The 12,120-nt window shown below is 47.3% G+C and overlaps 1 protein-coding gene across 1 annotated transcript; it reads right to left on the reverse strand.

Moving 5' to 3' along the window:
- Nucleotides 1-226: 226 nt before the first annotated feature.
- Nucleotides 227-5,101, reverse strand: HEY1 (hes related family bHLH transcription factor with YRPW motif 1). The gene is made up of 5 exons (XM_079302457.1): nucleotides 4,711-5,101; nucleotides 4,546-4,621; nucleotides 4,389-4,472; nucleotides 4,192-4,273; nucleotides 227-3,395 (listed from the first exon to the last, which is right to left on the reverse strand). The coding sequence occupies exons 1-5, from the start codon at nucleotides 4,926-4,928 to the stop codon at nucleotides 2,812-2,814; spliced, it is 1,044 nt and encodes a 347-aa protein (XP_079158583.1). The 5' UTR covers nucleotides 4,929-5,101; the 3' UTR covers nucleotides 227-2,811.
- Nucleotides 5,102-12,120: the final 7,019 nt, after the last annotated feature.

Below are 12,120 nucleotides of genomic sequence, written 5' to 3' on the forward strand. Positions count from 1 at the left end.
AGAAGCAGCCCTGGACTTGCATTCCTGATGTTTCAGCTTCTGGGCCATGCATTTTCCACTTGAATTACTAGTTTATGTGAGTTGCTAGAATTCATTCATCTCTTTCTGTGATAACAATCAGTAGATCCTCGAATCCCTAAAAATTAATATAGAATTACTACAAAAGTTGAATTAGTACTTTTCATTAATGCCTTTGTCATAGGTAAGAGAAAGAGAAGACAGTGGATATAGAGACAAACACCAGCAGTGAAACTTTTATTGCACTCTGCTTCTGAAGTCCATTCAAGGGTAGGACAGTGGGACAAAAATAATTATAGGGGTCTTTCTACACAAAAGAGCCAGCTATTTAGAGGGAGGCAAAGTCATTTGAATGTCAATGAAATAACCATTAAAAGGCTGAGAAGCATTGCCATTTATTAAAAGATCTAAAGAATAGTTGCATGCACTATAGCAATCTTCTAGGTAGGAGTTGTTAATTTGCTATAAAAACCTGTTAGGGACAGGGCAGAGCGTAATTAAACAGGAGACAATACACACTGTGAAAGGAAACTGGATTTGGAATTTTACAGCCTCTTATTTCAGGTTTCTACATGAAATACTATGCTCTATAATCTCTCCTTAATAACACCTATGTATTTCTTGCTCCCACAGTGGTTTGCATTTCATTTCTAGCAGTGGTCTCCTACAGCCTCAGAAGGAAGGTAAAACAAGGTTATGCACTTGAATGCTCTCCTGCTCTTTCCAGCCTCACAGCAATCCCTCTTCCAAGAAAGTCTCTCATCAATGCCACTCCTTAATTGGCCTGAGAGCCCCTCTTTTAACAAAGCTCTCATCTCCCACAGGGCCGAGTTCTTTCTGCTATTCTGGCACAGCTAAACCCAGACAAGGATGTGCCATTTACCAAAACAAGTGTACTATAAATTCAAAGGTGCAGGAAAGAAGTAAAGTACTTCCAGAAGTTCTGCAGGTAGACAGACTGCATCAGGAGAAAACCTATCTGCCTGTGATCCTGTCAGGTTTTTACTTCAAGCAAAGGTGTTAGACACTGGTGGTAACACTCAGTAACAAAACAGGATCAGTCAGAGACCTGGGCTAGATTCTGCACTAATGGACTGAATGTGATCTGAAGTTCACTGTAACATACAAAACTTCATTCCAGAGCTATAGGACAGATAACAACTTTGTGAGTTAGACAGAAAAGGACTTTATATTTGTAAAGATGAGCATTTTTAAGGTTAATACAAATCACTAAGAGTATTCAAGCACAATGCAGCTTTAACCTCTTTAGCAGAAATCCTTTTATTTTCACTATCTGTCCACACACTGCCAGGCACATAAAAATGATGTGCAAAAGAAATCCTACATTTTCCTTCCCTTGACTGTTACTCCAAGGCACTGTGGTTCTTCATGCACCCAGCTAGCATAGCTACATATGCCGTAATAACTGAGAAAAGAGTAAATACAAATGTCCACAGCAGGACTAAGCAGCAATTGTTGGACATCTCCTGTGACACCCACAGGCATAGAATTCTCCTTTGATATATATTAGACAAGCATGTCATTTAAAATACTTTGTTCTTTCTCCTTTATTTAGCCACAACACAGATACAAGAGCAGGCAAACCCCTTCCAGTGGAACTCACTCAATAAACCTGTTCAGATTCAGATTCTCATGAAATCAAGCAGAATATATGTACATGCACACACTCTCAGGCACACAAGAACACAGCAGAACCTCTACAAAATGAGGAGTGGTACTCAACTGCACCTAAAATGCAATAGAAACATCACCTGGTTAGGATGCATCTGTTAAGCATCAAGGCTGTGCACTGAACAGGTTCCCACTGTACCATTCCACTGGCTATTTAAATACCAGCATCAACCACTTCAGCTGAAAATTTGAAGCTGACAGAGCAGAGTCTGACCTCAGATACCCGAGAATTCAGGCTAGCAGAACAAGTACTCCACTGTAACTCAAAGCAGGATCTGGACCTATGAAATGAAGATGCATGTGACCAGCTCCAGCTGGGAGATCACTGCAGGTGACAACTTTAATTCCCACAACTTCCCCAGCAATTAACCCACCACCAATACAGCCTGTAATTTGACTTTTGCACTCCCCCCACTCATACTGCTCCTTGTGGTGGACGAAATAGTGTAGTGGTTCTAAGGAGTGAGTAAATATCTACTAGGAACTAGAATAAGATTGCCAAATATACCAAATGGCTTCAGGAGAAAGAGGAATTGGGGTCTTAGATAAAGCTGGTCAAGCAGGTCCATCTGATTTGTCAACGCTTTGCTCAGAAATATAAGACTCAAATATAGTTTACAAAAGGAGTAATTCTTTATAGAACATCTCATTGTCAAAATACTAACAAAAACAGAGCTTGTAAATGCTGAGAAGAATGGTCTTGGAATAATTACTAACAAAAACTAGGCCATCGCTAACAATAGGTGGTATCTCTTCATAAAAAGCCAGTCTGATGTACTCAGGAAAAATGAAACATTTGAAACAAACTGTTTACAAAAGTGACTTAAACGCTCAGCAGAGATCTAAACAAGTGTTAACAAACCACTATTGTAATTTTATTTTTGGACAACTTCAGCAACTATTAAGAAAAAAAAAAAAAACAAACCTGTTAATACAAAAATGTAGAAAACAAAACGAAAAATCCAATGAGACAGTTTTTAGACAAACTCAGTTAAGGTGAAGCTGTACCTTTGTCCCAGTTACTAAGAACTTCAACTTTAAGGGTGGCATAACCCAGCTCAGCCAGGTTCATAGGCTTTCCCACCCTTGCTAGAATCAGCTCTAGAAGGCGCCAATTTCAGTCCCCCAGGGTCTGTAGGGTTTGCTGAGCGCTGCTGGCTGCGTTGGTGTCGAGGGGCTCAGCACGTTGGGGGACAGCAGATGAAAGGAGCCAAACGAGAAGGGGAACGCAGACAAAGATGCCATGGAGGAGAGGAGAGGAGGAGACAGTTTGGTAGTAGACGTGACCACGGGGAGCACTGGTCCCACGCTGCCATTTGGGGGCACTCTGAGTGAGGAAGTCTCAGCGTGGGGGGCGGCAATTCTGCTCTGGTGGTGCGGTTCTGTGGAAGAGGCTGTACTACTGGTATTACCATGCCCACTCTGAGCCAGCAGCAAGGGGTGAGGTATGTGAGGGTGATGTCCGAAGGCACTGCCCCAAGGAATGTGTCCAATGCCAGTGTGTGCACTGCTCGCTGCTTCCCGCTGGGAGGCGTAATTGTTGAGATGAGACACGAGCCGAACCCGCAGAGGGTCAGAGGCATCCAGACCCTCGATGATACTCAGGTATCGAGCAACTTCAGCCAGGCACTCTCGAAACCCTAGACTCCGATAGTCCATAGCCAAAGCATGAGCATCAAAATAACCTAAGAGAAAAGAACAGAGAATGAAGTCCTTAGATGTTGTTTTCTAGTCATTGTCTACAAGTAGCCTCCCCACTCCACCCTCCCCTATAAGCATATTTCACTTGGATGTGGTTAGTATTCCCAACCATAGACTAGCTGCCAAGCGCCTTTTTTTTTCTTCCTTTTTTGTTTAACAAGCTTTTCTTTTATATCTGTGCTGTGATGCTGCAAGTCCCAAGACCAGTCACAGACTGCCATTTTTAAACTGGAATTGCTCACTGACACTGGAGGAAAGTATTTTTGTTCTTTCCATTTGTCTCCCTTGTGCAAGTAAAACCACAGCACGCTGAAATTCATTAGAAACACAAGTCCTAACTTATCAGAGCAGACTTAAGCAGACAAAGTACTTTTTTCTTAAAAGTGCCTTACAGCATTTTTGCTAAACCTTTTCACCCTGTATTTTTTCCGAGTTCTGTTCTGAACTTTCAGAAAATTAGAGAAGCAAGCATTAGACATCAAGAATAACTGTTTTCCAGGATGCCAAAAGCTGATTCACTTCACAGTGCTGACACACTTCTAGAGAGACCTGCAGTCATTCTCCTCTAGCACAGCTCTCTCCTCAGAGCTAGCACTGCAAAACCTTTCAGTACTAGTGATGCCACAAATCTCGTGAAGTAGAGAAAGTCGTCCCTAATCCCGATGGAACGTAAGAGAGCTGCCATTCACGTTCTGCAAGCATTGCCAGTGCTCGGGAAGGCGCTGCTCTCCCAGCAGCCTCCCTGCAGGGCTGCTCACTCCGTCACGCACAAAACTTTACCTTTCCCTCCCGCCGTATGCAGCATTTTCAGGTGATCGACCGTCATCTGCAGAATCTCTGCCTTTTCCAGCTTGGCCGATCCCTGGGAGAGAAGGGAAGGCAGGAAAGGTTTTAGGCAGAAGCAGAGTGGTTACCGAGGGGAGACGCTCCCTCCCGGTAAGGGATGGGGAGCAGCTCGGAGGGTGGCGGGGCGCTACCTGCTTCTCAAAGGCGCTGGGCACCAGCCTCCTGAGCTCGGACAGGCTGTTGTTGATGCGGTCGCGGCGGCGCTTCTCGATGATCTAGGGCAGAGAGCGGGGGTCAGCGGAGCCGTGCCGGGCTGCGGGGAGCCGCGGCCGGCCGGCGGGCACTCACCCCTCGGCGCCTCTTCCTGGCCAAGATCTGCGACGTGGTGGACGGAGACATGGAGCCCGCGGCCGAGCTCAGGTTCCTGCGGGGAGCAGGGGACACCGGTCACCGGGGGGTTCGGGGTGCCGGGGAGGGCAGGGAGGGGGCGCGGCGCAGCCCGCCCGAGCTCACCCATTCTCGTCCGCGCTCTCCTTCTCCACCTCGACGGCCTCGTCCAGCTCCTCGCTGTCCGACGAGCTGTACTCGGGGTGCGCCCGCTTCATGGCACCGACGGCGGGGACGGGGGCGGCGGGGCGCGGGCGGCCGTCGGGGAGGCGGCGGGCGGCGGGGCGCGGCAGCAGCGCGCCCGGAGCGCGTCCCGCGCCTCGCCCGGCGCCCGTCTCTCCCATGGAGTTCCCACGCCTGGCGGGCGGGCAGGAGGCAGCGGCGGGGAGGCACGGAGGGAGGCAGGGAGGGATGGAGGGACGGCTGGAGGCAGGGATGGAAGCAGGGATGGAGGCAGGCAGGGAGGGATGCAGGGATGCGGAGGCGGCGGCACGGACGCAGCCGGGCAGAGCACGCCCGCCGCCGCCCGCCGCACAGCACCGCCACGCGCGGCCCCCGCCCGCCCCCATTGGCCAACGCCAACGCCGCCACAGCCAATCGCCGCCCGCCGCCGCCGGGGCCGGGGCCACGCCCCCGCCGCGGGGGAGGTGCGGCCGTGGGAACGCGGCACGGGCACGGCGGGGGGATGGATGGATGGATGGATGGATGGATGGATGGATGGATGGATGGATGGATGGATGGATGGATGGATGGATGGATGGATGGATGGATGGATGGATGGATGGATGGAAGGATGGATGGATGGATGGATGGATGGATGGATGATGGATGGATGGATGGATGGATTGGATGGATGGATGGATGGATGGATGGATGGATGGATGGATCAACAATGAATGGACAGTGTTGGGCAGGGGTGGGAATGGGGCATGTCCCCAGCTGGGGAGCTGCTGTGGAATCATGGCACCCTGCAGAGGCTGATAAAGCTTCTGAGGGCTTCCCTAGGGTAACAAGGGCCACATCCACTCTTTTCTTCAACACCTGCAGGTATGGTGACTCCACCACCTCCCTGGCAGCCCATTACAGGTGTCACCTTTGCTGTGAAGAAATGCCTCCTCATGTCCAACCTGAACTTCACCTGGCACAGCTTAAGAGTATGTCCTGATGTCCTGTTGCTGTTTGCCTGGGAGAAGAGGCTGACCCCCATCTGGCTGCAAGCTCCTTTTAGGGAGTTCTAGAGAGTGATAAGGTCACACTGGTCCTATTCTCCAAGCTGAAAGAAGAAGGAAAAGCCTGAGCAAGAACTCCTTAAAAAAAAAAAATATATATATATATATTTAAACAGTGGCTAAAGCCTGAAAGTGGAGGAGGCTTAAACATGGGGTTTTTCAGTTTGTTGGCAATGCAAGGGAAATCAAGGCATCCTTTTCCCTGCACCCCTCCAAAGTCCAAATCTGCCAGCCACATCCTTTCCTTGGCTATGGCTACCACCATATATTGTGGCAGTGGGCAGAAGCAGGAACATTTTTTAAGAAACAGAAAGCACATGGCCTTTGCTGGCAAGGAGGGAGGGATGACAGGAAAGATCAGCTCTGGATTCAAGATGTGTAGAGGTCTGGCTGGCACGCTCACCATGAGTGCATGCTGCCCTGAACTCAGCAGGGCCCTAAGCCTGAATGCTATATTCCCCAACAAGTCCTCTTCACTTAGCCAGCTTTCTCAGGCTGAGGTACTGGCAAAATAGGACAGGTGAAATGAGGGTGTAGTCTTTGAGGTGGTTTCATAATTATTAAAATTTCATTTACATGGAGCCTTTCAACTAAGGCTCCCTTCTAAGTTGATTTTTCCGTGTTTCACAATCGGATGGACTGGAGGATAACCAAGAAGAGCATTGTATGAGAGCAAAAAGTTGATGAGCCCAGATTTTCCTGTTCTAGGGCCCTGGAATTATCTTCAGCATCCCATTGGTTTAGGTAAAAGTGATCAGCACAGCATTGCCTCAGAGTTCATGGAGCTGCCCATATTTTTGCAAATCATCTGAGCTAGGAGGGAAATGGAAGCAGGGACCAAGCTAAAAGTAGTAAAAGGCTTGCAGTTAAGAAGATAGAAACAGTCCTGCAGCCACCTGTAAGTCGCTAACAGAAGATGACAGAAATGTTCTATTCCCACATTATTTTTTTCACAAAGCTATCCTTTCTGCAGTGTTTTGTCTGTGTCAGCATTTTTATTACATCCACTTTTCCAGCCTCTATATTTTTTGTTGTGAAACTTGTCTGCCTGCACATCTTCCTTTTTACAGGTTGGTGAAAAGCACAGTGACATTTATGGCTTCCTGGCTGCAGACTACACATCTGAGTTCTCCCATCCAGGCACATATACGTCTTCTCCTACTATGGAGAAAACAAACACGGTAGAAGAAGTTCCTTGGGATTAAGAATTGATTGCTTGGGAGTAGAGGTGTGGTCACCCAGGTTCCCAGCAGCTGGATCCTGGAGCTGCCCACATCTTTACCTCTGTGAACCAATGGGGCCAGGTAGCCTCCAAAGAAGCTTTCTGAGCTTATGTAGACACTGGCTTCTGCAAATGATTTACAACAACAGGCAGGTAGAGTGTACTGTGCCTCTACACAGTGTGAGCAATTGCAGTTGGCTATCAGCAGCCGTGGGAAGATAGGAAACATTTGCCTGTGTGTGGTTTCAATCTTCCCATCCAGCACTAGGAGGAGCAGACAGCAAAACCAGCTTTAAATTGCTCTTGTGCTTTTCTTGTGCTGGGCATGGATCCACAGCGTTGGTCTAATTGTTAACCACGGCCCAAAGGGAAATTTTATTAGCCCAAAATTACCAACACGCCAAGACAGAACTGTCATACATCTCTCTCACCAGGAGGGCAGACAGGAGAGCAGCACATTGCTCACCAAAGCCCAAGGAAATTAAAACAACAGTGCACAAGGCGACACTTCTAAGATAGAGTAGAATTTCAGCCCCCACTGATAGCTTTGCTCCAATGAGGCAATGACCCTTGGGAGATGACAGCCTTCTCTCTTCTCCCCTACACTGCCATTGTGCCTTCCTTTTCCCTGTTTCACATTGCAATGCCCTCTTGCCTTCTACATGCCCACCTCCTGCTGCAGCCATACATGCCTCAGTCACACCACCACCCAAACATTTCATCTCACACCCTTTCCTATCACACACACCACCACACTTGTTTTGCCCCCTCTTGCCACTCCCCATGCCCCAGTTTCTCATTATTTCCAGGTCTGGCACAACTCAGCACTTCCAGATCCAGGGTCTACAGCCACATCTGGCCCCCAGTGCTGGAAGCAGGAATGGCAGGACAGGGTAAAGCCCTCACACCAAAGCAGAGACTCAGGTTTGAGACATAGATGGGCTCTGGTGGCAACTGTCCTTTGGAAGTTTTTGTGTGCACCCCACATTATTCTTTGTTGGATGTCCCCCACGGTAATTTTGGTGCTACTCAAAGTGCTCTGGTGCTGTTTACTGCTGCTGCAGGCTTCCCTCAGCAGAGACCTGCCATCACTGACCCTTGCTCCAGTGTGTGTGTGCTAAATTAACTCCCATCCCCTTCCTTTAGGTTTTTTCTCCCAAGAGAGCAAGTGCTTTGAAGAGTAATCCCGTCAACCTGTCACCCCGAGTCCCGGAAACTCGTTGTTGCTATGGTTACTGTGCCCAATTCAACTGGTGGCTCTGGCACTCACATTGCAGCCAGGCAAAAGCACCAGAGCTCCCCCTGACCTCCCCTCCCCACACATACCCAGAGACAGCATCAGCTCTGCGAGCAGAGGATGCTGCTCCAAATCTTGGTTTTCCCTTTATGGAGTTCTGCCTGAGTGTTGATTGTTGGTGCCACTGACACAGAGCAAAACTAGTTATCACAGATCACCTGGAAGTGCTGGAGAGGTAGATGGGTGTGACAGAGGGGGGTTTTAGACTGCTTGCATGGTATGGTAAGCAGTAGTGTGACTATAAATGTGTTTCCTCAGGAGCTGAACATTGACATTCCTGTCTGCACATGCCAGAGGTCCAAATAGCCAGGCTGGGGTGCTCTCTAAGCACACCTGCCCCAACTTCTGCCCTGCAGGTGCTGAGTGTCTGTGCTGGAGCCATTGCTGCAGCAGAAGGACATAAACATCACACATTCACATGCATCTAGTGATAGCCAGATCATCAAGACATTCCTCTCTTCAAGCTGGCCAAGGACAGAGACAATATTTGCATCCAAGTCTTTACTGTAAGCAGAATGCTTCAGCTGCAATGCTTCTGCTGCAGGATGGGTTTCAAGTGTTGTCTTTTGGAAGCAGTGTATAGCTATGAATAAGCAAGACTAGCTCTGTCAGCAGAGTAAGAGCAGCAGTGCAAACAGATATCTGTTCTGGAAGGCTCCAAGAGGTATTCTTTGCATTTACCTGCTTAGGCTTCAGCTCATCTCCAAAGCCAGACCTGGGTTATAACTGTGCAAAAGCTAATCTGTGAGCACACATTGAAGCTGCTGACAGGCAAAGCTACCTCATATTCCATCAGCCTTGTTTTTCAGAGGGGAAGAGGCAGATTGGCTATTTTATTACCTGGTTTCCTTGCCAATAAATTTTACCTCTTTCCTCTTTTTATGCAAGGCTCCATTTGACCTGCTCCTGGTTCCATATGACCTAAGGCTCTTACAGATGTCAGTTTCTTCCATAGATGTCCCTTCTTCTGTTCCCACAGCACAGGCTGTCCTGTGGAAAGACTCTACAGGACACAGGAAGACCCTACAGGAGGAATGACACCTGTTAATTAATGGCTATCTCATAATAGATGCAAAAGGAGGTAAACTTGACATGGCATGGTGTAGAAAATTCTGGTTTGACTTGCGACCACCTTTGATCTTAATCATGGGAAAGTGACACCCTGCCCTTATGTATAACAGTGCACCTGGTGTAAAATCACACAAAAAGTCAGCAAAACGTTATTGGCAGGACAGCCTCTGTCAGCACTGCCAAATCTAGAGGGGACAATGGCCCCAGAATTGTGTCAATTACTGACACCATCCCACCATGGTGACAATTTCACTGTGAATGAGTAGTTTGCTTATACCAGTGACCAAATATCACAGGGTAAAACCAGGTTTTCCTATTGCTGACCTTTTTTTAACCAAGGTCTCTGTAGTTTTCCAAAATAGTTTTGTTCTGTTCAGTGCTTCTCACAAATGGACTGAGGAATAATCATACAGAAACTTGCTCTGGTTTCATGTTGTTGAAATCTTCACAGTCCATCAAGGAACAGCCTGACTAGCTGTTTTCCTGTGCAATTTTACAACTTCAGTGTTTTAAAAGCAGTGTTCAAACCATGCTTTGTGTTATACAGTGATATATAGAAGACCCTGCTCCAAGAAGTTTACAGTTTGAGACCTACTTTTATTTTTCTTTGCCAATAAGATGCAGCTTTGTGAAAAATGTGTATTCATTCTTGCTAGGAGGCATAGGATAGAGAACAGCTCCAAGATCTGCTGTTTCACCATGAAATCTATTTTTTATAGTATGTTCTTTAAGGGGAAAACCTGGCTTTTTGGCTAATAAAAACAATATTTTTTTCCTGAGATGTTTATTTGAACCCAAATTTCATTCTGAAAAAATAAAAATGAAACTTGAGCATGCCCTGTAGCTGTTGGTAAGCAAAGTAATAATCCATTACTTTTGAAGGTACCAGCTATTATGACCATTGCACAGATGAGTTAAATGAAAATGGTGAATACTATGTAGCTGAAGAGGTGAGCACTGACTCCCAGAACAGCATCTGTTCTCTCTCAGGTGGCAACTTGTATTCACCTCACACCTTTCTGCCCTAGGCTTTAGTGGACAGCTGCTGTCCCACAGCAATCAGCCACCTGAGCACCAGTCAGACCTGGGGAAGCAGCCACTGCAGGAGACACTCCCCAGTCACAGAGAGATGAGCTGTGAGGGGATGTTTAGCATGTGTGGCAAGAGTGAGAAAGTGCCAGGGATTTTCAATTGCCATAAAGGTGACTGGGACTTTGGCTGAGGTTTTGTCATGGAGATCCCAGCAAAGGAGGTCGATTTGACTACTTGAGATCATGACTAAACTTGACTGGTTTGAATGGGAAACCTTATTCCAGACACTCAGAGTATTTGGATATTGGAGGACATAAAAATCAAATCCTATCATCACTTGTCCTTTCCATTACATTATGGGATACCAGGATAGAAATAAACCACAGAAAAGAAGCGTCCTGTGATTTTGCCAGAACAGAGTTAGATACTGTGCCTACCATTTGACTTAAGCATTTTGACTCCAAGTTGAGGGTTCGTAATTTTGAGATTCAAGATTATTTTGAAATGCCATGAAAGCCTTGTAACATCCTGCACTGACATTGAGGGTATTTTCCTGTGCTATGCTTTACCTCAGTCTTTCTCACAGTTCTTAAAAACAGCAGCATTCCTGTTGGTTTCAGAAGAGTCGAGGTTTGTGGATCCTGCAGAGCTGACCAGTATAGCCGTGCAAAACCTGTACCCTGTATAGATCCACTGTTCTCTGAGTAATTTCAGCTGCTTCTAAAAATGAAAAAGGATTCCAAGGGAAATAGTTTTCTTCCAAAACAGCCCCTGTCTGAAAGATTTATTCCAGAAAATCTGTTATATGGGAACAGACCCTATCAAAGCAGCATGCCAGGACAGCTACAGTACTTTCCAGGCATACCCAGGCTTCTCTTGATTCATACCGCTCTGGGCGTGACAAAAATCCCTTGTGTTTACTTGTCAGCAAACCAAACCTCTGGAACATGGCTCTCAATCCATAACTGTGCAAGCTCTGGGATGCCAGGATGGTGAGCTCTGTGAGCACCTCCACAGTCACTATTAAGGACGGTGCTCTAAAGCAAGTGCAGTCACATGCCCTCAAGGCTTAAACCACAGCAAACGTGCTCAATCCCTCACAATAGCTCCCTTATCCTGTGTCTTAAAGCTGTGGCCGGCCAGGGAAGTGGTGACCACTTCTCACATATATAACATACACCAAACATACTCAGTTTGGCAGGAAGACAAGAAGCTGGAAGTGTCACCCTGGAGCCTAGCCCCCTGACAGCATGAGACATGTGCTTGTAAGCTGTCTCGAGGAGGATATTTGATTGCCCTCTTTCTTCTTCTGCCTCTCTCCCAACAAAAGTAGAGTGACCTCCCCCATGACCTGGCAAGTGCTGAAATTCCCCAAACACATTTTTCTGTTGTGCCCCAACGCTGAACAAAAGGAAACCAAGCAGCCTCGATATACTTGAAGTATGGAATGAAAATAATAGCTGGCTCTGGCTCGCCCTGCGAACGCCGATCTTTACCTCCTCCCCAGCACGGCTTGCGCTGCCTCCCACGCTTATCTGCTGTACTGTCGGCAGCTATTTCGGATTTATACACTTATTTATTTATTTAGCCCTTATTTATTTATTTGGAGAAGGGCAGAGTGGGGGGTGGGCGGGGGAGGAGGGGGGGTCTATGTAATTGCAGTTTACACTGCGTTCCCACGCTAC

This window comes from Erithacus rubecula (genome assembly GCF_903797595.1).
Source record: "Erithacus rubecula genome assembly, chromosome: 3".
Taxonomy (NCBI): Eukaryota; Metazoa; Chordata; class Aves; order Passeriformes; family Muscicapidae; genus Erithacus; species Erithacus rubecula.

Coding starts and splice junctions, on each gene's coding strand:
- HEY1 (XM_079302457.1), bottom strand. CDS start 4,928: ATGGGAGAGACGGGCGCCGGGCGAGGCGCGGGACGCGCTCCGGGCGCG. Junction 4,622..4,710: donor GAGAGCGCGGACGAGAATGG/GTGAGCTCGGGC, acceptor TGCTCCCCGCAG/GAACCTGAGCTCGGCCGCGG. Junction 4,274..4,388: donor CCAGCGCCTTTGAGAAGCAG/GTAGCGCCCCGC, acceptor CTTCTCTCCCAG/GGATCGGCCAAGCTGGAAAA.